This window comes from Rhinatrema bivittatum, chromosome 3 (genome assembly GCF_901001135.1).
Source record: "Rhinatrema bivittatum chromosome 3, aRhiBiv1.1, whole genome shotgun sequence".
NCBI classification, from domain to species: domain Eukaryota; kingdom Metazoa; phylum Chordata; class Amphibia; order Gymnophiona; family Rhinatrematidae; genus Rhinatrema; species Rhinatrema bivittatum.
Genome location: NC_042617.1, coordinates 39,798,104 through 39,825,476, shown reverse-complemented (window position 1 = coordinate 39,825,476; position 27,373 = coordinate 39,798,104). Strand labels below are relative to the sequence as shown.

The 27,373-nt window shown below is 42.8% G+C and overlaps 1 protein-coding gene across 5 annotated transcripts in view; it reads left to right on the top strand.

Annotated features, from left to right (window-relative positions):
- The window catches only part of MARK1 (microtubule affinity regulating kinase 1), a 387,182-nt gene that overhangs the window by 202,132 nt on the left and 157,677 nt on the right, over window positions 1-27,373 (top strand). For 4 of the 5 annotated variants that reach the window (XM_029593165.1, XM_029593162.1, XM_029593164.1 and 1 more), the window contains exons 4-5: window positions 23,231-23,279; window positions 25,814-25,879. In XM_029593165.1, coding sequence (XP_029449025.1) covers window positions 23,231-23,279; window positions 25,814-25,879 — 115 coding nt within the window. Of the gene's footprint in view, window positions 1-20,414; window positions 20,628-23,230; window positions 23,280-25,813; window positions 25,880-27,373 lie in introns of those variants that run through there. The other variant, XM_029593166.1, reaches the window with a different exon arrangement.

Genomic DNA, 27,373 nt, shown 5'->3' with positions numbered 1-27,373 from the left:
GAATGCATAATTGCTCTTTTGAGAGTCAATTTAAAAAAATGCACTATTTGTTGGCTTTTTTTTTCTTATAGAGAGGGGAATTTTAAGACCTGTGCAGGTACGCACATGTGCGTGCATTTGCTGGCTCATGCACATGGACGCTGCACTTTTATAACACATGCACATATAGTGCGCCTGTTATAAAATTGGCTATTCGTATGTACATATGTGCACAACTTTATATTCATGCAGGCATGTGCGCGCAGACGCCTCGATCGTGTAAGTGGGGAGATTTTAGTAGATATGCACATCAATACAATTACCTGTTTCCCCAGTTCGGTTCCAGTTTGCCCCAGGAAAGGAGAGGACTTCCTAAACCTCTGAGCTAACTTACTTTCCTTTTACCTTATTAGCCCTGACTCTTAAAACCCCACTGACTAGCCTAGTTTTTGTTGTTTTATGACTTAACATGCCGTCTATAGCAGAAAAATGTTTTGAAGAAGGGTCTCTGCTGTATTTAGAAATAAACGAATGGATTAAAAATCTGAAATAAGATTTTTGGTCACTTCTGAAACATAAATTTAAAAAAAAAACGTAGATTCTGTCTAATACGTAAGACACTAACAAAATGAACAGAGATACTGTCAAAACTGAGAAGAGGAGACATAACAGGTGCAATAGTGACTGGCGTGGGGAGACCCTGCTTGAAAATGAAATGTTTTAGAGCAGTACTTCTCTTATGAAAATTCTGACAAGGGGCACATTTCACTGATTAGAGAGCTGCTTCAGGGCCAGCAATAGAAAGTGGCTCCTAGAGATTTCCATCTGCTAGAGCTCAGCGGCCGTTTCATTTCCATAAGGGAAAAAGCACCTTCTTTTGAAGTCATAGTTCACAATCATGGGCCAAGCAAAAAAAAAAAAAAAGTTTCTTTCAAGTCAAAAACCAATCTGTTCATTTGAAACAAATATAGGGGCCGATACAGTAAAGTGCGCTCAGGCAGAGCGCACTGCTATCCCCCATTTGGACGTGCATTTTCGGCGGGCTATTTTTACCCCTTATACAGTAAAGAATAATAGCGCGTGGAAAACGTGCGGCCAACCCCCCCCCCAAAACCAATAGCGCCCGCAACATGCAAATGCTTGTTGATGAGCCTATTAGTTATGCCCGCGCGATACAGAAAGTAAAATGTGCAGCCAAGCCACACATTTTAATTTCAGCCGGCACCAGGAAAGTGTACAGAAAAGCAGAAAAAACTGCTTTTCTGTACACCCTCCGACTTAATATCATAGTGCTATTAAGTCGGAGGCCCAAAAGATTAAAAAAAAAAAAAAAAAAAAATCTGCCCGCGGATTGGAAGACGGATGCTCAATTTTGCCGGCGTCCGTTTTCTGAACCTGTGGCTGTCAGTGGGTTCGACAACCAACGCCGGTAAAATTAAGCGTCGGCTGTCAAACCCGCTGACAGCCGCCGCTTCTGTCAAAAAGGAGGCGCTAGGGATGCGCTAGTGTCCCTAGCGCCTCCTTTTTACCACGGACCCTAATTTGCATATTATTGCTTCCTGAATCGAGTGGCCTGGGTGTGCGTCGGGAGAGCGGGCGCTCGTCGGCTCTCCCGCGTGTTTTTCTGTATCGGCCTGATAGTGATGTATTATGGAAAAATCAGATAATACCAAGCAATTATATTGATGTGGTGCTAGGCCAATCCTTGATCTTAAATCAAGAGCCAATCAGAACTTGTTTGGAGTTCGTTCGTTCTTGAAAAATAGAGAAGTCATGAACAATGGATCTTATCTAAAGTCCATCTGTTCATAAAAAATAAATCCATCCGTTCATAAAAAATGAATCCACTTGAAGCTGGAATTAAGCCCATGTGGGATATATATATGGATTGTAGACTATGAATCCACATTTGTTCAGCATGAACCAATTGACTCCCACGATCACCTCCTTGAGGATGAACGGGTGATATGATCTAGCACGTAGCATTAAAAAAAAAAAAAAATGGCAGTAACTCAAACAGGGGTGGACCAAAGGGCCTCCTTCCCTGATGTACTGTAAAGCTTTTTTGTTCAGACAATTGTGTCTTCAACTTGAAAGAATCTTATTTTTGATTGGCCCATGATTGTGGGACTAGGATTTCAAAAGAATGCATTGCTTCCTTACAGAGATGAAACGGCCGCTGAGCTCTAGCAGATAGAAATTGCTGGGATCCATTTTGTATAAATTGGCCCTGAAGCAGCTATGTAATCAGCAAAACGTGGCCTATGTCGGTATTTTCATAATAGAGATAAGTACTGCTCCCTCACATTGTAAGGTTTTGTGAAACGGCTGGTTAAATGGCACACTTTATTTTATTAAAAGCACTAAAGAAGACAAATAAGTGAAAGGGCTTTTTGTCCTATGATAGCAGTTGAAGCCTGTGTGCTTTTGCATGGAAAGAAATCTGATTTCAAACAGGGCTATCTGATGTTTTTCCCTTTCATTTTTAAGACGTGTTGGTCTTTCAATTGAGGATTTATTGAGCAGGGAGTCCATTATTGAATAATATTAATGAACAATATTGATTGACTAGTGTACAGTTTTGTTTTTTCAATTAAAAAAGTTTACCAGTGTGGTTCTTTTTACATTGATTTGATTTTGCGCACTGGGAAGTTGTGATATTGTGTTTATATTTAAAGTCAAACAGTTTTAGAAAATTGTGGAGGAGTAGCCTAGTGTTTAGAGCAGTGGGCTATGAACCAGGGAAGACAGGGTTCTGATCCCACTGCTACTGCTTGTAGCCTTGGGCAAGTCACTTCACCTTCCATTGTCTTAGGTACAAAGGCAGAATATAAATCAAATAAATAAACTCTGACTTGCTATTTGGTAGGCACCAGAAAAACAAGTTTCTAGTTGCTCCTGTGATAATCAAATGAAGAGGGAGCTAAATGATGGGAAAACATTTCAATTGGTTTACAAGTTTGCTAAATACTTAAATGTTGAAGTGTGTACACTACAGATTTGAGATTCCCAGTATTGTCTGTAGCAAAGCTATTTAGCCTTGGTTATTTTAGTGACATAATTGGCTTATCCCTACAGAAACCAGCCTGTAATAAACTGGACTTTTATTTCAGGACTTCCCAAACTTTTAGCCAATGCGACCCCATTTTGGCACTTGAAAATTCATATGACCCTAGAGAACAGCCAAACCAAATTAGCAGGAGTCCGATCTTGCTCCAGTAATCACTCCATACTCACCAGCTGATCCCATCCCTCAACCTCCATTCTCTGTAGTCAATCCTTTTCTTCACCCTCCACCCCCTCCAGAGGACCTTTTCTCTAAACCTCCTCTCATCCAGCAGACCCATCCCTCCCAATTTCCACCCCTATATTGATCCCCTTTTACATATGCCCCAGCTCTTCTCATCTCCCTAGCCCTTTTCGCATCCTCTTACGTAATCCTTTTTCATCCCGTCCACCTTATAACCCCAACTAATTCTGTCATCCCTTCCCTCTCACTCCCATCTGCTTTCTCTCACTTCCCAGCCTCTTCTCCACTCTTCTATCCCTTCTGTCACATCCCCCCCCCTGCTGATTTCTTCTCACCCTCCAGCTTCTCATATCCTCAGTTGATGATCTTTCAGACTCCTCTCTCACCTCCACAGTTAATCCCTTTCCAGCGGATCCAACCCTCATACCCCTCTGCATTTGATCCCTCTCTTCAAACAGTCCCTTCGCCAAACGTCCCCTGGCCAGAGTCAGCAACAACATTTTCCTTTGAGCCATGGGCGAAAGGTGGATGACAACTGGTGAGAACAGATTTCAGATTGATAACAGGGGCAATATTTTTCTCTTTGGTAGGTTCAGTGGTGGGCAAGGAGAGAGGAACAATGGCAGTCTTCACTGACCTGCACACTCTGCCGCTTCCGCTCCCCCCCCCTCAACAGGAAGACCGGTTGGCCATACGGCCGCAGCAGCGCTTCCCCACGTGTGCCGTGATGGCGCACGAGGCGTGGGTTCTCTTGTTCGCTGTCGCGGGGATGGGATCCCGCGACAGCCTTGCAGTTCCGGTGCCAGTTGGGTGGGCCTGGGTCTAAGTTGGGTGGGCACCTGCCCACCCAGGCCCACCCGTGGCTACGCCACTGATGGTAAGTAAGAGATTTCTTATATACAGTTTTGGGAAACTGTATTGAAACACGCACCTAGACTAAAAGAGGCTGAGTTCCAAGATTTGTATTTTGGAGCAATTCCTAATCAGTCGATAGCATAATTTTCTTGCTACAAATGCTGGAGTCACTGTGTCAGAGGTCAAGGAGTGGAAAATATTTCCAGAGCATTCCTTTGAACCAGGAAACTGTTTGAAGCTCAGATATTAAACAAAACCATTGTTGTTAAAGTCAAATGCAATTAGATTTCAAAATAACACATGGCCTGTATTATGCGCTCCATAAATTTAATAGGACAGATTTTATTTGTGGCAAAGGCCTTTGGTGTCAGACCTTTCATCATATTTTGTGGACCTGCTGCAAAATACAGAACTGCTTGTGACGGTCTGTGTTATCGCTTACTAAGAATTAGTTGCCGGTGCAGTTCTAAATCAGAGAGCCTGTTCTTCAGTCCAGTGCACCCCTGTTCCTGAGTGCATGATTGCTGTGTGACCTGCAGGGGACATGGAGGTCACCCCAAGGCCTGGGAGGAGAGGCAAGGCCCTTTCTGCTGGAGTTTGCCGCTAGGCATGCGAGGGGTGAGAGGTTTTTTTTTCCTAGGAGTGACCGGGGGGGGACGACTGAGACGGGGAAAGAGCTGCATCCGCTCCGTCGGCCAAGACGCCGTCTCCTTCAGCTACGTTATTTCTGCTGGACGCTGCTGAGTGAGTGGGGAAGGAATGTTGCTGGGTCTAGGAGAACAGGGCAAGCTGCTTTTTGAGAGCAACCATTTGAATGGGGAAAATAAGTTGTCGCTACAAATAATATCAAGACTTGGGCATGGGAGCTGCAGGTTGGCGACTACTTAAACAGCTGTTTTAAGTTCACTTCTGCTGACTTGGCTATGGCTTTTTTGGAGGATCGTCTGTTAAGTGCCTAGATATGGGTGCCGTCACTAAACTTTGCATCATCTTGCAAATCATTGGTCTTGAACATTATTTTGGAGAAAGGAAGTCTCTGAGAATATACGTTGTTGTTTGTCTCCTTAATCTGCCTGCAGAGATGAAAGGTGCAGTGTGTCCCCCAAGTAGTAGGGCTCTGGAGCACCAATTCCTGCCCCCAGGAAAAGAAGCCCAAAGAGCCTGCCTCGGGCCTACATACCGGAAGGATATATTCACAACCAAAGAAGAAATGATAGCCACTGATATAACTTCCTTCACCAGTATGGTTGGGATTTTCGGTTAATAATTAATGTGCAGAAGAACTACTACCAGCATCTAACAGTGTAGATGATTATAAGCTGAGCCCTATTACAGCTTGGCGACAGAAATCAAAGCAGTGTGCTACTTTGGCGAAAATAGTGTATTTTAGAAAAGATTAAAAAAAAAATAATATATATATATATAATATATATATATCTCATAGAATTCAAAACTAAGGCAACCTAAGGTATGTTTTATGTGCTAACCATATAATATTTATTTATTTATTATTTATTTATTTAAAGTCTCTTATATACCGATGTCCGTTCGCACATCGCATCGGTTCACATTAAACAAAAACTTTTGGGCAGAGCCCTTACCTAAAACTGAAAAAAAAAAAAAATACAGGAGGAGCCCTTACATATAACCTTACATATAACCAGCAAAGAACAAGAACCATGGGAAGGGTAATGGGTGGGGGATGTGGGGGGAAGGGTAAGGGGTTAGGGGGTCATGGGTATAATGCATAAACAGTGAACTGGAGAAACTATAAATTATATACAAAACTAACAATAAATATTTTCAATAAAGTACAATGTACAAAATGGGGATATAGCGTATTCCGTATTCCGTATTCAGACCGCTTTCATAGACGTACATCACCAAAATAACAATAAAAGGGTATTTATGTAATGGGGGGTGTCATGGTGTAGGCCTGCTGAAAGAGCCAGGTTTTCAGTTTTTTCTTGAATATGGGTGTGTGTGTCTCCAGTCGAATATCATGAGGTAAGGAGTTCCAAATGGTGGGGCCTGCTAGAGAGAAGGCTCTGCTTATGGTGGAGGAAAGTTTGAATGTTTTGATGGATTGGGCACTTAGTGTTCCTTGCAGAGCTGGGCGTGTAGGTCGGTTGGATGTGCGAGGAAGGAGTGGAGGGTTGATCCAATTGAGGTTGGAGTTTAGCAAACTTTTGTAGATGATGGAAAGTGCTTTATAGAGAATTCGTGATTGTATTGGGAGCCAGTGTAATTCGATCAGTATGGGAGTGATATGGTCCCTTTTTTTGGAGTTTGACAGTATACGAGCGGCGGCATTTTGTAATAACTGTAACGGCTTGGTGTGAGAAGCGGGGATGCCAAGGAGGAGTGCATTGCAGTAGTCTATTTTGGATAGAATAATAGCCCGGAGTACTGTGCGGAAATCCGAGAAATGCAGCAGAGGTTTAAGTTTTTTTGTTTGCAGCTTAAAATAACATTCCTTTATGATGGAGTTAATATACGATTTAAAAGTAAGATGGTTATCAATAAGCACACCTAAATTGCGAACGTGGGCGGGGAAAATGGAGGAAGCATGTGTGAGTGGTATGTCTGGAAGGGATTGTTTGTTGGAGATTATTAACAGTTCAGTTTTGTTTGGATTTACAGCTAGGTGCATGTCATTAAGGAGTTGGTTGATGGAGGCAAGGCAGGATTCCCAGTTTCCTAGAGCAGTTTGGAGGGAGTCAGATATATATATATATATATATATTACAATTACTGATACTCTGCATTGTATTGTATCTGAAATGATGAATAGTATTTGTAGTAGTATTCAATACAGAAATACTCAGACATGAACTATTGACATAACTGATTTAGGTTATCAATTTTGCTAACAGAAATGTGGCATGGTTATAAACTTTATAGCATTTAGCCAAATGAACGTCAAAGCATTGGATTCACTAACTAAACTTATAATAGATTTATGATTGTTCCACGTCCGCTAAATCTTTTTTTGCATATAGCTCATTTAATATTAGTCAATCTGAAGTAGAGAAATACCTGTCTGGTGCTCGGATTTGCAAAGGTGAGCGATTAAATCCAAATTACAAGCATTACCTGGATTAAATAACTTCACAGTAGCTAAGCTATTAGAGAAAAAAATGAAATGAAAGTGTATTATTTAGAAACAAGATAGAAACATTGAAGATGTTGGCGGAAAAGTGTGAAGAATCGTAGTCTGAGTGTAAGCAAACAGCAGCCTGTTAATTTTCACTAGTTCATGGGAAATGTCTTTCAAATTAATTATGTCTGTTTGTATTTTACCTTTTTTATAATTAATAGTTTGGAACAGGGCATACTCTCAACCTCCCTAAAGGAAGCAAAAATCCTCCATTATAGACCAGTCTTTTGTTTCTAAAGTAATCAAAAAGGTGCTTCAGTCTCAATTGCAAAATTGTCTTTAAAATAATTAATGCCTTCTATTCAAAGACAATCAGGCTTTTGCCAAGGTCATAATTACTTCTGCTCACTTTAGTTAAGTAAGTTAGGGTCAAGGCTGATGAGGTTAAGGATGCTTTTATTATTTTCCTTGCTATGAGTATGTTAATTCAGTGTCTACAGGAGTTTGATCTTGATGGCATAGTCTTAGTCAGGGATGAGCAAACTGGGGGGGCTTGGACAGTCCTGAAGGGGGCGCACTGGTTACACAATCAGGGCGTTAAAAAAAAAAAAGTTATTCTGTAAAGCCTGTACCATGGAGGGAGGGAGCTGCTAGCACTTAGTGATATCCTTGTAAGTATCCAATCAATTCATAAAAGCCCCAACAACAAATGTATTCCAGAGACCCACACAGTCATATAAACTCACAAAAACAAAATTGGTGAACTGGTCATATAACTTGATCTTCTATAAACTCATACTTTATGTAAAAAAACTCTTTTTATGCAGACACTTATGTGGGACCGACAACCCTAAGCTCTTCAATTTTATAAAAGAGCCAATTCAGGAGGAAAGTCCACTTGTCTTTATTTAATCCTATCTATAATTTTTTATGTTATTTTGTATTTTTTCAAAAATCTTTAGAAATCACCAAAAACAGTCCCACACATTCACAGAATGAAATGGAACTGGTCCCGGACGAATAATAAAACAGAATGTGAGCAAGTGGATTCGTTTTTTTCCCCACTGAGGCAGACTGAAGTTCGAAACCTATCGTGTCGGGGTTGGATCGGACATTTGATGACAAGATAAGTGCAGGAATACTTTGATGCTCATTTGAAAAGGAATTTTGTTCTGTGAATGTGCGGGACTATTTTTGGTGATTTCTAAATATTTTTGGTGATTTCTAAAAATTTTTGAAAAAATACAAAATAACATAAAAAATATAGATAGGATTAAATAAAGAAAAGTGGACTTTCCTCCTGAATTGGCTCTTTTATAAAACTGAAGAGCTTAGGGTTGTCAGTCCCACGTAAATGTCTGCATAAAAAGAGTTTTTTACATAAAGTATGAGTTTATAGAAGATCAAGCTATATGACCAGTTCACCAATTTTGTTTTTGTGAGTTTATATCCTTGTAAGTATGTCACGGCTTAGCCATGTGTCTTCTGATGGGCCAGGAAGAGGGAGCTGCTTCTGCTGTGGTGGGCATAGGCAGGGAGTAACTTACTCTGTGGCATAACTGAACCTGGGAGCAGCCACTGTGCTATTCCACAACCCAAGAAAAGCTGCCACCATCAGGCCTCGACTCAGGAGGAGATCCTGCTGCCACCGGGTCCCTACCCAGGGAGAGAGATCACAGCTGTTGCCCACCTGGAGGAAAAGAAGTGATAGGGTAGGGGAACGGGCAAAGGGCCAGAGAATGAGGAGGTGGAGGGAAAAGAGGGAGGAGATGGAGAAGGCAAAAAGTGTTAAAAAAAAAAAAGTTAAGCAAATCAAAACATGAGAAAATAAAAAAAGATAATCCACAAAAATAGAAAACATAGTAAAAACAGTAAAAAAGCAAAAAAATAAAATAAAAAATAATAATAATAATGGGCAAGGTGGGATGGAGTTTTTCTCCGCTCCTAAAAAAAGGTTTGTCTGGCACCTAAGGTTTTTGTTTTTTTCTTTTCTTTTATAATTTTCTGCCCTTACTATTGTAGGGTGTGTGTGTTTCTATGGGTCTGTCTGGTATATTTTGGTCTGTGTGTGTGATCTATCTACGTGTCTCTCTGTCTGAATGAGGTGTGTCTGCCTGTGTGTGGATGTGTTGTGTGTCTGTTTTTCTGTCTAGGTGTGGTATGTCTGTGTCTAAGTGTTGGGTGTCTGTCTCTATCTGCCAGGGCATGGGATGATTGTGTCTCTCTGGGTGTCTGTTGGTTTCGGTATGGGGTGTCTGTGTCTGCCTGGTTTTGAAATATTTGATTCTCTCTGTGTCTGGCTGGGCAAGGGTTGTCTGCTTCTCTGTTCCTGTGTATGTGTGAGCTTTCAGCAATTTCAAGAGGAACAGAATGGGAGCTTTCAGCCACTGGTTGGCAAGGTGGCTGCCTGGTGAGTGTGTGTGTGTGTGTGTGTGTGTATGTGTCTCTCTCTCTCTCAGCATTCTGTTAAGAATTTATTTCAATAACACATATAAATAAATACAACAAATCTTTATATACACAAAAGAATTCTTTTTTAACAGAGGATCTAAGTTTAAAATGACCATACCTGAGCAGAGTTTCATATAATCAAATCTGAACAGACTAGAATGCCACCCAGTTCCATAAATCAAAGGTAAGTGCCTCCAAGTAGAAATAAATCTGATGCAAAACTGCTTAATTACATTAGGGCAAAGTGCTGAGTGCCTGGACACTGCTTGGAAAGTGATCTAGAGAAGAAGTTGCTTGCTCCCCGACAAAGGACCTTCATTTCACCAGTAATGGCTTTCTCAGGGGAAGAGGTTGTAAGCGTATCGAGGACTCAGGCAGATTCCAGTTGTGAATATGTTTAAGACTGAGCTGTGAGCACAGTGTTGTTCCTTACTGAAGCGTTGTTTCCATGAGATTTCACCGGCGTGTTTACAACATCTGAGTCTTCCTTCTCCTCCTCTCATCTGCATTCTAGTCCGTTCGTATTTCGTTATATGAACTCTGTTGCTGTGTGGTCATTGTAAACATTGATCCTTTGTTAAAAAAAAAATTGTGCATATAAAGATTTGTTGTATTTATTTATGAGTTATTGAAATTCCTGTTTTTAACAGTGTGTTTGAGATTTACATTAGGGTTCCATGGTCATGTGATTGTAGTGTGCATATAGGAACACTTGACTGTATATGCTTTGCCTGCTGGGGTTTTACTTATTATATATATGTTACAGTTTACAGAAAATACTTTGTGCTCATGTCAAAACATAAATATCCTAAATGCAAAACGAGCAGTAATGTATTATTATATACTCATTCAAATCAAATTCATTTTTTAATTACATAGCAATATCTTTGAGTAGAAATTTTACAAAAATATAAAATGCAATATGAAAAATCCATATATCAGAAAGTAAATTTTGTTCAGTCTACACAGTGTGAGTCCTAGAAAGTGTGGACTAACCAAAAGTCGTTTTTCAGAGTATCCTGAAAGGAGCTCTCCCTTAGTTCTTCCAAAGCGAATGTCACTAACTGGTTCTCCTAAGTTATACTGACTTGTTAAGCAGCAGAACAGTTTTCCCTCTCGCAGACCCAGGCCTCTGTTTTCACCTAAGATGACTTCCTCAGGGGGAAAGCTACACGGCTGGTAAAAGATGCATACAATATGCACAAAAATGTTTATAAGAAACAGCGCCTGTTTTATTCACCGCTTAGGATGAGAATTATAAATATATCTCACAACAATCGTACTCTCTCCTATGAATAAAGTTCTTAAGAACCAACTACTTATTCAAAAAATTATTAGTCATGAAAAATGATTGGAGAAAAAGAGGTAAGTTTCATATTCAGGGTGCTCACCTCCGCGGCTAATAATTTTTTGAATAAGTAGTTGGTTCTTAAGAACTTTATTCATAGGAGAGAGTACGATTGTTGTGAGATATAAGAAACAGCGTACTTGCTCCATTGAACCTGAAACATCGCGTCCATTGTATTCATTCTGAAATACTTCGGAACCTCAGCCTTCTTCCTTCAAGTTTCGATGGAAGAAAATCAAACGTGGTCTTCCATTGAAGATTTTAGGACTTTGCATGTGGGTACTTAATTATTTGTCAGATCTTTTTACTTTACTTCTGCTAACTGTACACTCCTCAGTCAGATCTACTTACTATGGGGTAGATTTTATAAATGTACGCCCGCGCGTACTTTTGTTCGCGCACCAGGCGCTCGAACAAAAGTACGCCGGATTTTATAAGATACGCGTGTAGCCGCGCGTATCTTATAAAATCCGGGGTCGGTGCGCGCAAGGGGGTGCACATTTGTGCACCTTGCGCGCGCCGAGCCCTGCGTGCGCTGCCCATTCCCTCCGAGGCCGCTCCGAAATCAGAGCAGCCTCGGAGGGGATCTTTCCTTCAGCCTCCCCCACCTTCCCCTCCCTTCCCCTATCTAACCCACCCCCCCAGCCCTATCTACAACCCCCCTACCTTTATCGTGAATGTTAGGCCTGCGCCGATCGGCCATCGCCGCGCGATTCCCCGGCCCGGGAGCGATTTCGGAGGTCTCGGCCACGCCCTCGACATGCTCCCGGGCCGACACGCCCCCCGGAATGCCCGAACGTCGCGCGCCCCCAACATGCCCCCCTAGCAAAGCCTCGGGGCTTGCGCGCGCCGCCGAGCCTATGCAAAATAGGCTTGGCATGCGCAGGGGGGTTTTGAAAGGGTTACGCGCATAACTTATGCGCGTAACCCTTTTAAAATCTACCCCTATTCCTCTCTCTTTTGTAGTTTGGAAACTAGATTGGACTGCAGGAGTAGTGGTTAGAGCAGCAGATGGGAAGCCAGGGTTCAAATCCCACGGACATTGCTTGTGACCTTGGGCAAGTTACTTCATTCTCCATTGTCTCTGGGAAAATTTTAGATTGTAAACCTTCAGGAGATAGGGAAGTATCTACAGTACCTGAATGTAATCTGCTTTGAAGTGTCACAAATGGCATAATATAAAGATAGATACCCGCTGCACTGTTTTTAGTTAGCAGGTGCTCTTCCTTTAGCGCTCAGATGGGAAAATAACTACTTAAGATTTAGGAAGCTTGTTAAGATCTGGGTCTTTTTTTCTCCAGCTTTTGGCTGCTAGAATTTTCATAATTTTTGTATTGCATTTTAGGCTTCTATCTCCTTTACTTTGTATTTCTCTTTCTTTGTATTTATATTATTATTAGCCTCTTTTCTAGGGCAGTAGTTTTCAACCTGGCACTCGGGTTTTCAGGATTTCCACAATGAATGTGCATGAGGTAGATTTGCATGCGTTGCCCCATTATATGCAGATCTATCTCATGCATATTCATTCTGGATATTCTGAAAGCCAGATTAGCTAGATGTGTCCCGAGGACTGGTTTGAGAACCATTCCACTAGGGTACTACTATTCATTTTATATATTATGTAATTATTTGTAGGGTATGTTTAGTTTTAAGTATTAAATTGTTTCCATTATTTACACAGTTTGTTGTATTGCTTTTATTATTTTGTTTTGTGAATTGCTGTACTATTTTTATTTCATTTTGTGAGCTGCTTTGATTTTACTATGGAAAAGCAGTTTATCAAATTCCAAACTAAATTTTGTCCACACAGTCTGGCTGTTTGTATCTGCCTATCATGCACCGGAAGTCTTACTTGATCTGAGGACAAGCAGGATATACCCATTCTTGTATATGGGTGATGTCAGCTGACAGAGCCCAGATCAGAGCTTTTCACAAGCTCCACGTGTTTTTAAAGTACTCTGCTGAGCATATGTGGGACTTTTTGCATCAGTGGAGAGCACACAGGGCCCCTCTGAGTTCCATGTTTTTCCTGCAGAGCCAATGGGCCATTTTTTGTCAGTTCCAGAGGAAGAAAATAATTGTTTTTCTGTTTTTCCATGCTGTTTTTTCAGTTGCTGGTAAACCTCTCTCTCTAGTCCTTCGCCGGGATTTTTCCTTGATTATAAGTTTTCTTCCATTTTTCCCATCTGCAGTTATTGAGGTGTAGAAGCCCAGTGAGTACAGCCATCCTTTTTGTTTTTACTGCATTTGAGTCCTTTTATTTTGCTGTGGTTGTTTTGGCCCCCAATGCAGCCGCACAAGGTCAGTCGTGGATCTCATGATGTCTGTCATGTTTTGCCTGGGGGACAGACACAATGTTTCTGGTTGTAGCTCTTGTCACAAGATAAATTTGAGGTTATTGGACCCATTTAGAGCTCATGGAGAAGCTTTTTAGGTCAAGTAGGTCCAACTCATCAGCACTGGAGACATCGACATTTAGAAGCCCATGAGCTGCATCAGATTCTGGTGGGTCCATCAACAGTAAGGGGGTGTCACGCTTTATCCAAGTTGGACACAAGTAAGAGCCAAGGAGACAGATTATCATCTAGCTCCTCCCACCCGATGAAAGCAAAGGATTCCGTTGCATTGGTACTTGTAAGCAAAGGCAAAGAAGCATCAACGTTGATCTCCCTACTCCCAATGCTGGGAGTAGAGAGATACTGACTAAAGCTGTACACCTTCCCAAACAACCCTGTAGAGAGGGTTGCTCACCCGAAAAAACAGCAAAAACGCTTTCAAAGGTTTAGAGCTCCACAACCGCGAGGCTACTGCACCGCGGAAAAGAGACTGAAGGGGTACCTCGCGTGAATGCACAGATAGCGGCAGGCTGGGCATGCTCAGTCTGCCAGTCAAAGTTTCTAGAAACTTTGACAAAAGTTTTCTGTTCTAGGCTCCATCTGATGATGTCACCCACATCTGAGGACTACCATCCTGCTTGTCCTAGGAGAAATAGATGCAATCTGATAACCATTTAATGTACATTTAACTATGGCAATTCCAGATCTATTGGGATCAAATGAAACAAAAAGTTGAGTGGACTTTTTAAGGGTTTCAGTACACTTAGGATGCGTGCACAGATCACGAACATTCATATTCTGTGCTCAACCTCCGTTTCCAATTGAAATGGAATGGACTTAGCCATTTCCTTAAAATGGGGGGAGAGGCCTTTCAGAGGACTTTCTCCTTTCCTTTGGAAGAGAGGAATTCAAGGGAAGATCTATAGACTCCACTTTTTCAGAGTAGTTTTCAGAGTCAGTCGTAACCCCAAGAATGCTCAGATTCCAAGTCAGAATGAGACATCAGGATAGTTAGAATCTGTACTTAGCTAGAAGACAAAGTCGGTGGAACCAAAAAAGGAACACTCCCCCCCCCCCCCCCCCCCCCCAAATGTTTTTTAAAAACTGTGCCGGCAGGATAGCAAAAGGGACGCTCATTAAACTGAGCATCCAGTTTCCTAACCGGCTGACAGCCACCTCTCCTGGACATCCGATGCCGAGGAGGTGCTAGGGGTGCACAATTCCCCCTAGCACCTCCTTTTTACCGCAGCAGCCCATTTAAATATAACATCAGGCATCCTAGAGAGGTGCATTGGCGTGCGTTAGGAGAGCGGGTGCTCAATCATGAGCACCCGTTTTCCAGATGCTGATATTGCATCAGCCTGATGGAGAGCAGTTTTTGAGGAGTAGTTGAAGGAGCTAGCAGATGGTGACCCAAAGCCTAGCCAACATTGTGGCATTTGATATCAATATCGATGTAGGCTGTGGATAATCCAATTCTGAAGACTCTAGTAGCACCTGGCGATATAGCATTGATGCAGAGATCTGGATATATGTATGCTTCAGTTCCTGCTGTATCGATGTTAATATCTAGTGCATCAAGGTGGAAGCACTACGTAGGTGCAGAGATTCATTGGGATCCAACAGTCAAGAGTAAACAACACGGTGGCGGTGGTGGCTGCCTACCTCAGGCATCACTCAGTCCACGTCATTCCATACCTGGACGATTGCTAATCCGGAATGAAACACACTCCGGGGCTAAGAACATAAGAAACATAAGAAAATGCCATACTGGGTCAGACCAAGGGTCCATCAAGCCCAGCATCCTGTTTCCAACAGTGGCCAATCCAGGCCATAAGAACCTGGCAAGTACCAAAAAACTAAGTCTATTCCATGTAACCATTGCTAATGGCAGTGGCTATTCTCTAAGTAAACTTAATAGCAGGTAATGGAACTTCTCCTCCAAGAACGTATCCAATCCTTTTTAAACACAGCTATACTAACTGCACTAACCACATTCTCCGGCAACAAATTCCAGAGTCTAATTGTGCGTTGAGTAAAAAAGAACTTTCTCCGATTAGTTTTAAATGTGCCCCATGCTAACTTCATGGAGTGCCCCTTAGTCTTCTACTATCCGAAAGAGTAAATAACCAATTCACATCTACCCGTTCTAGACCTCTCATGATTTTAACACCTCTATCATATCCCCCCTCAGTCGTCTCTTCTCCAAACTGAAAAGTCCTAACCTCTTTAGTCTTTCCTCATAGGGGAGTTGTTCCATTCCCCTCATCATTTTGGTAGCCCTTCTCTGTACCTTCTCCATCGCAATTATATCTTTTTTGAGATGCGGCGACCAGAATTGTACACAGTATTCAAGGTGCGGTCTCACCATGGAGCGATACAGAGGCATTATGACATTTTCCGTTTTATTCACCATTCCTTTTCTAATAATTCCCAACATTCTGTTTGCTTTTTGACTGCCGCAGCAACACTGTACCGATGATTCAATGTGTTATCCACTATGACACCTAGATCTCTTTCTTGGGTTGTAGCACCTAATATGGAACCCAACATTGTGTAATTATAGCATGGGTTATTTTTCCCTATATGCATCACCTTGCACTTATCCACATTAAATTTCATCTGCCATTTGGATGCCCAATTTTCCAGTCTCACAAGGTCTTCCTGCAATTTATCACAATCTGCTTGTGATTTAACTACTCTGAACAATTTTGTGTCATCTGCAAATTTGATTATCTCACTCGTCGTATTTCTTTCCAGATCATTTATAAATATATTGAAAAAGTAAGGGTCCCAACACAGATCCCTGAGGCACTCCACTGTCCACTCCCTTCCACTGAGAAATTGCCCATTTAATCCTACTCTCTGTTTCCTGTCTTTTAGCCAGTTTGCAATCCAGAGCTGTCAAGCTCTGGCCTTGTTGGTTCAGCCCTTATAGATCTTGGGATTCGTTATCAACTTCCCTAAGTCACATCTCAATCAGTCTACACGACTGGACTTTATCGGCACCAGGTTGAATACGGCACAAGCAAAAGTTTATCTGCCCAGGGATTGAGCGGTCGCCCTCTCCTCGCTGGCTATCCTCGTTTGCAACAGAAAGAAGGTACCGGCCCGTCTGCTGCTCCACCTGCTGGGCCACATTGCGGTCTCGGTCCATATGACTCCCTTGGCCCTCATCCGCATGAGGGACCTGCAGTGGGCCTTGCGGTTCCAGTGGTGGCAGGCATCCCAGAATCTGGAGGCGCTGGTGACGATCACAGACCCTCTTCATCTCTCCCTGACCTGATGGAAGGTCCTGTTCAATCTGGAAATCGGACTTCCATTCCAGTTCACACCACCCCAGATGACCCTCACCACTGATGCCTTGCCTCAGGGGTGGGGGGCACAAACGGACGGCCTGCATACCCAGGGCCTTTGGACTGCAGTTGAGTCCCGCTGCCAGATAAACTTCCTGGAGCTGCGGATGATCTGGTACGCCTTGTGGGCCTTCCAGGAAAGGCTGTCCTCCAAGGTCATCCTCATCAGAAGGGACAAACCAGGTGGTGATGTGGTACATCAACAAGCAGGGAGGTATGGGCTCCTTCTCCCTCTGCCAGGAAGCGAATCAGGTCTGGAATTGGGCCCTCTCCAAGGGGATGTATCTATGAGCCACCTACCTAGCAAGCCACCTGAACATGTTGGCAGACCACCTCAGCCGGTCCTTCCAGCCACACAAGTGGTCCCTGAGCCCGGCGGTAGCAGCCGACCTATTCCAAAGCTGGGGCGCGCCAGACATGGACCTGGTCGTCTCTCCCCGCAACCACAAGTTGAGCATCTTCTGCTCCCTGATTCCAGGGAAGGACTGTCTGGCCTGCGACGCATTCTCCCTTCACTGGGGACAAGGTCTCATGTATGCATATCTCCCTATTCCACTTCTCTCGAGGACTCTGGCGAAGCTGCAAGAGGACGGGGGACCATGATCCTGATGGCAGCCTCCTGGCAAAGGCAGGTGTGGTTTCCTCTGCTCTAGGACCTGTTTATGAGTGCACTGGTTCCACTGGGGACGGCCCCCAACCTCCTATCGCAGAACCAGGGCATCCTGTGCCACCCGAGCCTGTTGAGTGCATGATCCTCCAGCCCTTGAGGCTCTCGGATGGTGTTTCCAGGGTCTTGATTGAATCCCGGAAATCTTCCACTCTGAGATCTTACAGCTCGAAGTGGAAGCGTGAAAGCGTTTCTCCACCTGGTGCGGGGGCCACGGACTCCTGCCCGCTCCCCCGCCTGCTGGATTATCTGTGGCACCTGTCCGAGTCTGGCCTCCAAACCATCTCGGTCAGAGTACACCTCAGAGCCCTCAGCGCCTACCACCACGGGGTCACTGGAGCGCCCAGTTCAGTCCAGCCACTGGTTGGACGTTCCATGCGGAGCCTGGTTCAACTGAAGCACCCACTTCGCCCGCTGGCAACCCCTGGGATCTCAATGCTGTCCTGGCGAGGCTCATGCGGTATCCGCTCGAGCCTCTCAAATCCTGTGACCTGAAGTTCCTCACCTGGAAACTTATGTTCCTGGTGGTGATCACTTCTGCTCGCAGGGTCAGTGAGATCCAGGCCCTGGTTACGTACGCTCCCTACATGAAGTTCTTCCATGATTGTGTGGTGCTGCGCATGCATTCAAAATTTCTGCCAAAGGTGGTGACTGCTTTCCACATCAACCAGTCAATCATCCTTCCCACGTTCTTCCCACGGCCTCATTCTCACCCGGGGCAACGTACTCTTTACACCCTGGACTGCAAGCGGGTGCTCGCTTTCTACTTGGGATCATAGACAGTCAACCCAGCTCTTTGTGTCTTTTGACACCAATAGGCTGGGAGCAGCAATGGGGAAGCAGACCCTATCCAACTGGCTAGCGGATTGCATTGCTACGAGCAGGCAGGGGTGAGGCTCACTCTGTGTCAGACTATGGCGGTGTCAGTGGCCTATCTGCGTGCAGTCCCTGTCGCCGAAATCTGCAGGGCCGTGACCTAGACTTCTCTCCACACATTCGCGGCTCACTACTCTCTTGACAGGGATAGTCACCAGGACAACGCTTTTGGCCAGTCTGTCCTCTGCAATCTATTCCAGTCTTGAACCCAACTGTTTTCATCGTGCTTTCTGTGGGGCCAGACTGTCCCTGTTTTTCCACAGTGCCACAGTTGTGTTGTGCCCGTTGGCGCCTTGTTCGGCTACGGTGGGTCCATCTGATCACATGGGGCAGTCTGGAGCTCTGTAATCCCCCACATGTGAGGACTACCATCCTGATTGTCCTAGGAGAAAGCGCAGTTGCTTACCTGTAACAAGTGTTCTCCTAGGACAGCAGGATGTTAGTCCTCAAGAATCCCGCTCACCTCCTTACGATGTTGGATTCACCTTTAGTTTGTTGTGTTATTTTTCTCGCTCGTATTTTTGCTATGTTACGAGACTGAAGGGGGACCTCGCGTGGATGTGCAGATAGCGGCAGGCTGGGCATGCTCAGACTGCCAGTCAAAGTTTCTAATGCTGGGCTCAATCTGATGATGTCACCCATATGTGAGGACTAGCATCCTTCTGTCCTAGGAGAACACCTGTTACAGGTAAGCAACTGTGCTTTCTGTTATATCCAGGCAGGCCTGACTTTAGATGAGCATAAGAAGGCTCATCGTGTTATAACCATGGGAGCATCAGTAGACCACGAAGAGATCTGCAAAGCAAACTCCATTCCCTCTAGGGCCTATTCTTTTGATTTCCAGGTTGCCTTGTTAATAAAAAGGAAATAAAATGGCTCATTGCCAGAAAAAATATACTCGTATTTGCCCATGGGCCTTATGGTTATTTTCTCCCTTTTATTCAGGAGCAACCTGTAGCTAGGAATTCCCATGTGTGATGACTGATGTAGCCTGCTTGTCTTTGGCGAAAGCTGAATTACCGTAATAGGTGTTCACTGAGGGCAGCAGGAAACATGGTCCTCATAATTTTAACCTCCTCCCTTAGAAGTTGGTTCTGAAATTCTATAGCTTTGGTCAAAACTCAGGTGGGAAGTCTGGCTCAGAAGAACATTTTTAAAAAGTGTTGAGCTTAGTAACATAACATAGTATTGTCAACAGAAAAAGACCAAATGGTCCATTCAGTCTGCCTAGCAAGCTTCCCGTAGCAGCAACTGCTGCTCTGTGCAAGTTACCCCCATGCCTTATGTTAAGAACGGTATACTTAGAAACAATTGTCAAACCCATAACACTTTTTCTGCAACATTTTACATGGTGAGTAGCCTTCCTGGTAATTCAGACAACACTGCTTTAATGTTCTTTGCTTTTGAACTTGGCCGTAGAAGTGTTATCCCTAACAACAGCGTATTAGTACCTCCCACTATAAAAGTCAGGGGCCAGCGTTCACTGTCTTAAGAATCCAATATCCTTTTTTTCCCGTCCAGCCGTCAAAGCGGAGATTGATGCTACGATTGTGCCTAAAACATTAAGACTAATTGGTTAAGCGTAGCAATCACCCATGCCTTCTGGTTAAGGGTACTAACTTCCGTTCCCCTAAGCACCCTGTTGTGTTTGGTGGTCCGTGTACTAATCCCACGAACCACCATCCTTACTTCAGTGCCTGGCCCAGCCGCACCGCTCCCCGATGCAGCAAAATGCTGCCAGCTCACCATGTGGCAGGATGCCTAGCTCCGATGCGGTGAGATGCGACCAGCTTAACACGTGGCAGGACGCTGCCCGCACTGTGCTTCTCCGTAGGTGCATGAATCACCTGCCAGCATTTAAAGAGACCATGGTGGGAAAGTTCCCGCAGCCCCTAGAGATGACGTTATCAGCACTACTTTATATAAAGGCAGCTCCCCAGAAGCAACTCACCTCAGCAACAGGTCCAGCTACCAAGTGTTTTTCCAAGCCTGTTCAAGTCTTTGTCTCTGCCTGCCCTAATCCTCGTCTGCCCGGCGTGCTCCCATGTTGCCTGTCTGCCTCAGCCCTATCCGTTCTTCTTCCTCTCTCTCAGATGATACCCTGTTTTTGACCCCTGCTTGGAATGTGCATGTGTCTGACTGCTGCCTGCCTCTGACCTTTGCCCAGATCCCGACACGTCTACTCACCGCCTGCCTACGACCGTTGCCTGGCCCCAGACCACGTCTCCAGTCATCTGCAGAGACCCTCGCCGAAGTCCTGCTGGCCCTGGCACCCAAAGGTTCAACCAGAGAGGAATGTGGGCTAGTAAAGGTGAAGCTCCTGTCCGGTCTCTGCTTCGCCTGGGTCCGCCTGCTGTCAGCGAGAACCTGCAGGGCTCTTCCCTACAGACAAAGCCAATCTCGCCTAAGGTCAGGGTTCCACAGACACAATACACCCTTTTCTTCATTATCATCCTCAAGCCTTGAAAGAAGTGCCAACTCAGTCTTCATTGGCTGGCATTACCCTTGGGTGAGGACTATGTGTTCTGCTGCCCTCAGAGAGCACCTGTTTCAGGTTCTGCTTTCTCCCTCTGCCACTAAGGTGCCTTTGTCTCGTGCATACTTGAATTCTACCACTGTTTCTGGTCCTATCACCTTCACTGGTGATGTTTTCTCCAGGTGTCCACTACTCTGTCTGAGAAAAGCATTTTCTACAAGGTCAAGCAATATAGTATTCCCCACAAGTGGGGATGCCATCAACAGAGCCCTTGGCCAAATCTCTTCCTTAAAAACTTCTAGAGCTTTATTCATGCTTTCATTGAGTATGTGCGGCATGATTTCTCTTGCCAACAGGTTGGCTCCCCCTTAAGTCTGTCTTTGTGGTTTCCTACAGATACGTTTTCTTTACAGTGTTTTATTTCCACAAATATTTGCCGGTTTTCAGCCTTTCGTTGTGTGGGTCTCCTTATCATGCTCTTCTTGTCTAATCCTGCTCCTGTTAGATATCTTAGTTAGACTTTTGAAAACTCAGTAGAAGGTGGAAGGCTTCTGATCCATTGAAGTGGTCATTCCATACTCACTCAGTACGGATTTCCAATATTTTCAAAAATATTTTGAAAAGTAGAGGAGTACATTTATGGACAAGAAGCAAATGTGCAGTAGAGTACACATGGTATGATACCCTCCTTAATATTAAATAGTTTGATTGTTTTAGATTTTCATCACTTGGTTTAGAATTTAGTTTCTTTGAATTGTTTGCCCCCTCCCCGTTATAGATTTTTTTTTTTCATTTTTTTGATATATACTATGATCCATGTTTTTTTTTTTAACCTCCTACTCAAGGGAAGAGTAAAACAATATATTTATTATTTCATTCTTGTAAAAATATTACATCATTTGAATCACTATTATTCTAACGGATAAACCACTGCCTAACCGCCTAAGCGTTAGGATAATAGTGATCCAAATGATGTAATATTTTTACAAGAATGAAATAATAAATATATTGTTTTACTCTTCTCTTGAGTAGGAGGTTAGCCATTTGAACAGCATAGTGGCTTTTTTCTGTGATTGTTAGGCATGGACATTGTAAAAAAAAACAAAAAACCTGTTTTTTTTGGGGGGGGGGGGGCGGGGGGTTGGAGTTACACATAAATCCATCTCAGCATTACAGACCTTTAGCCTACTTTCGAAAAGGAGAGAGAGTTATGTGAGCACGCTGTGTGTGTGTCTCCCCCCACCAATAACTTTCCTATTCTTCTACTGATGTTTGCGGGCAAGAAGAGTCTGACATGGGCATTTTTTCTGGATCCTTGAATGCAGTTGTACTTCCCTAATCACTTTTTTGTTTGGCCTCTGTTCTGCATTCAGTTCACACCAAATTTTAACATTAAGAGGAGCACAAGGATCATGACAGGGTTTTTTTTATGAGCCACATATTTCATGAATATGTGCCTGCAGTTATGCCACCTAATAATTTTGGGGGGTTTCTATCCAGTGCACACCAATGCATGTCAGAGTGTCTGCATGGATCATAAAAGTGGTGTTTTTTTGTGGGCAGTTCATGTATTTCACAATAAGTGTGCACAATTGCACCACTGTCTGATCCATAACCAAATTTTCAGGAAATGTCAGGTGGTTAAGGATCATGAAAGGGCCTTTATTTTCAATCAGCGTATATGCATAATTCCACAAATATGAATGCACTTACTTCACCTAATAACTTTTTGGTTTTGCATTTGGTGCACACCAGATACTCAAGAGAAAGGGTATTTGGGGGGGGGGGGGAATCCTTGTATTCCCCAAATAAGTGCAATTATGCCACCAGTAATGTTTTGTTTTCGCATTCAATCCATTCCAAATTTTCAGGATCAGTTGTGGGTGTGCACATGCCTAGTGTGTATGCATTTCGGAAAGCAGGCTCCATTGGTTCTGTATATAACTTCTGGTTTTATGCAGCATAGTTTAGGAAAGAAATAATCCTTATATGCATCACATTTTACTTAGCAACAGTGAATCTCACAAGCCATCTTTCAGCCCATTTAATTCAATCTGTTGCACTCTTGTTGAAACGATGACATGATCTCCATTTTATCTACATCACCTATTCTGTTGTCATCTTCAAATTTTGTTTTGCCTGGTTATCTGCATACCTCTCTAAGTCACTGGTATATAATTTGCACATTGCCAGGCCTAGCGTGAGTCTTCATGTACCCCTTTCCACTAAAAACCAAAGCCATTTATCATGACTCTCCATTTCATTTCATGAAACAAATCATTGACTCGTGTATGGTTTCATCTTTATTTCTGTGTTTTCCATTTGCTTGTGCATCCTTCACTGTGCCACTGTATCAAATGGTCTTCAAAGTTGATCTATTTTTCATCAATTACTATGGCATTTGGTTTTGTTCTGGGGAAAGTGTAAGCTGTAGTACAGTAATTTTAGGTAAATAACTTTTGCTCCAATGTTCTATCCTTCAGCTGTGAAATACTTATGCTTGAAAGTGACTGGTTACTAATGTTTTGTCTTGCAGTTATTTCGAGAAGTTCGAATAATGAAGATACTGAATCATCCAAATATAGGTAGGAGTTATTTTTTCGTGTATGGCCTGGATTGTCATCTCTTTAGCAGTTCTTAGCTTAGAATGGGGTTTTCTGTGTGGGTGTAGGATTTTGTTAAATATGACCCCTAATTAACTTTGTTTTTATATTCTGCCTACTCTAGCCAAAAGCCAAAGAAAAAGTGCCTAGAATTCTTTCAGAAACGTGCTGCATTCACAGTATATTGGTCAAAGCTTAAAATATTTATATGACAGTTTATGACATTAAATCTCTATGAAATAAAAATGCTGCTGCTTGTTTTGAAATTGTGTAGAAGTGAAAACTCACAAATGTAAAAACATAAGTGAAACACCTTACCCTACATTTTAGGAATTTTTGTGCCAGTTTAATGCGTTTTTTGAGAAATTGTTCCATCTGAGTTTCTAATAGCTTCCAAAATCCCATGATGCCCTTCAGATACTAAAAAGAGCTGTACGTGAATATAAAGGAAAGGGCATCGATGTTACTAATTGTGATACAGTACCTGAGACAGAAAAGTGAGACATTTTATGGTATTGCAGCAGTGTTGGGTATATTTTATCCTTAAGAATACATGAAGATGGTGGGTAGAAAGCCAGGACTGGATCACAATAATCTTATGATAACATGGAGTCAACTTGGCAAACCTTGCAGACTTCTTCCACACAATGTCAAGGACATTGTTCCAAGCCTGCATTTGAAGATGATCAAAAACAGAGCAACAAAATGGAGAACATGCATCCCCGCCCTCTATAAAAAGCTCCCAATCCATTTTAGATGCTGTCAGCAATATGTGAAAGAAAGCTGCCCTTTTGCAGACCTCTCCTTTTAAGAGCTCTGAATAGTAGAGAATTATCTGACCTTCAGAAAATGTGTTAAAACTTCACTATTTCAGCATGCATTTGGGTAATCGGGTCTGCTCCATAGTTATGTTCATGGCCCTAGTAAAACTCTCTTTCTTGGGGGTATTTGAACTTCTAAAACCTCAAGAAATGGGTGGCAACCCGTTTTTTAAAAATTTTCAATCAGTGGAAGGACGTTTAGAGGCAACCTTGATGGAATGACTATCTAAATAGATCTCCGTTGTTTTAATTTTAATAAAAGGCAAAAACTGTCTTTGTTTTTTTGTTATATGGAGTGATTATAAACTTTTATCTTTTAATACTGACCTCCGTAACTCCAAGTGCATCTTTATTTTTATTTATTTAATGACTTATCTGCAGCTTCCAAACCAAAAATGTGCAGCCGTGGAGATGAATAGAAATATTCACATTCAGTTATAAGATTATAACTCACAATGCAGTAAACAATAAACATCCAAATGCCTCTCTAAATATGACTTTTAACTGCTTTCTAAAATCGATTATCCACTTGCGAGGGAATTTGTTCAGGTGAAGAGTTCCTCTTTTTTACAGAGACATAAGAAAAAGCACAAACCCTTGTAATTATTATTAGCATTCAAAGGTACCTGCAATAAGTTCCTACTAGAAGACCTTTCATCTTTATGAATGACGTGAGAAATAAATAGCTTTCCAAGAGCTTCCTTGTGGGTGATCAACTCAAACAACGTATGCCATTTGGATTGTTTTTGCCATGTGTAAGGTTTGCATGTTGCCATTTATGGTACATTGCAGATATCTTATTTAAAAAATTAAAAACTTGTCAACATTCCTCATTATTTTGGATTCCACTACCAGTAGCATGTCTTAAAGCTTGCAATTTGAAGATTTGGACTCTAGCACTAAAAGCCATTTCCAGGGGAGCCAGAAAATTGTGAAATGAGAACTGTAGTCTCCTGTCCTTGGTTCACAATACTAGAACCTCGTCACTCTGCAGTTCTCATATATGAGAAGCACAAGGGAAATCACGCTTGCCTGAATTATAATCCAAGGGCAAGTCAGTCACTCAGACCATATCAGTTCTGATGGTTTGACTGGTTGAACGTTAGCCTACTTTTGTGGTGTTAAAATGAGAAATGTTACTGCATGTAGTGGGGGACAGTCTTGGATTATTCTATTGCAATTAAAGTTGAGAGTGAGATGGGACCATTTTGTTTTAAATTGAAAGTGTTGGCTAAGTCAAATATTTATACCAAAAGTGAACAATGGTGTGTTTTGTAGTTGTAGTTGCCTAGTTCTGTGGAGAGTAATACAGTGTTTCCCAAGCCTCTCCTGGAAGAACACCTAACCAGTGGGGTTTTTAGGGTATCCATAATGAATATGCTTGTGAGAGATTTGCATACATTGGAGACCCATTGTATGCAAATCTAACTGATGCATATTCATTGTGGCAATCCTGTAAACCCAACTGGATACGTGAGCCTCCAGGAACGGGTTTGGGAAACACAGGAGTAAATTGTTTTGATTCTTGGACCATTCCAGTGCACGAAGCAAACGGTCTTTTCAGAAAAGTGCAAAGAACGTTCATCCAGCTTTATAACAGTTTTACATTTCTGAGAGAGATTTGCCTTTCTTGAATTTGAACGTCTCACTTTAGCACCGTTTCCAGTCTTTTTTAGCCCTCTTGTTTTCTTTCAGTAAAGTTATTTGAAGTTATCGAAACGGAGAAGACACTTTATTTAGTAATGGAGTATGCCAGCGGGGGTAAGTCTCTGTTGTAAATGTTTGCAAACAGTTACGTGGCTATCTGACGCACCGAACCATTGAAATACTGATGTGTTATATAGAATCATCTGACGGTGCCGCTCCGGCATCAGGTTCATAACTGCGGTATGCTTGCCCCAGAGAGATGATGGTTGAAGTTATGAGCGCAGGGATGGGTAAAGGGGTAAAGTCACAAGTGAGGTAGGGGCATGAGAATCACATTGGGGTTGCCTGATCCTTTGCTTCCGTTCATTAGCCTTGTGGTAAGTGGGCAGGCTGGTGGTGTTCTAGAATTGTGGTTCTCTATTCTGCCCTGTAGGCATGCCTTACTGGCTTGGCTTTTGGGATGAGCCACCATAAGGATGCACGGGAGAGATCTGCATACACGCATGGGGCTCATGCAAATACCAAAACCAAACCAGTTAGGCGTGCCTCCAGAATAGGGTTGAGAACTGCTGAAACATAACTTAATACAGCAGTGAGAGCAGTAACATTAACACAACAAAGTTTGCAGTGCAGATATTGTACTCCTAAGTGGTTTTGTTTCATTTAGATGGGAAGAAGGAAGAAATTGATACTTAGTTGTTTATGTTCAGTGTAGACTTAGGGCCAGATGCACTAAACATTTTCTCCTTAGTACATCAGGCCCCTTAAGGAACATCCATAACACCATAAAATTCAAATTCAAAAATAGTATTAAGAACATAGTGAGAGTTTTAATATCCCTTGTGCCTTTTATCCAGATATGATCCTAGTATGCATTATAGTTTAAAACTTCTGAAACAAACCTTTCCTGTGAAATCTTTTGCTACCAGTATAGGTGCCCGAACTGTAGGAGACTTCTAAAGGCTTGAGGGGAGAAAGGAGGGATAACACTGTTTCCTAATTATCTCTGGGAAAAGTGAGGCATGGCAGATTGAATCGCTTTCTTATTGTCAGACATTCAGCACGAGAACAAGTTGTGAACAGAACAGTGTTGAGAATTCTGCTCTGACCATTAGGCCACACCACCACCTTATTATTGAATTTCTTCCATGTACTGAATCTGGAGTGGGCACCACAGGAATCGGAGAATGCAGTAACACATTTTGATGTCTTACATTTATATAGAGCTCTATACGGTATAATGCTAAACAGACTGGTTTCAGTAATCAGCACAAAGCAATACCATTGGTTCCATCTCTCTTGCATAACAGCGTAGTTAGTGGTAAAAAAATCATGATGTGCCACTGTGTGGCCAAGAGACAGTCTCTTTTCAGTGAAGATCATAATTTCTCAAAACAATTGAGTCAGGAACCAGATGTGTGGAAACATAGATATAAGGGCAGAGTGCTATGGCCAGGTCTGTACCTGAGAGGGGAGGTGGTTAATGAGGGTGACGACCCTTGGTGTTGTGCTTTGGGAAACCTTGTTCTTTGATAATCTTATACCTCCTACCTGCAGGAAGAAAGCAGCACTTCTTAATTACATCTGTCGCCACTTCTCTAGGCTTCG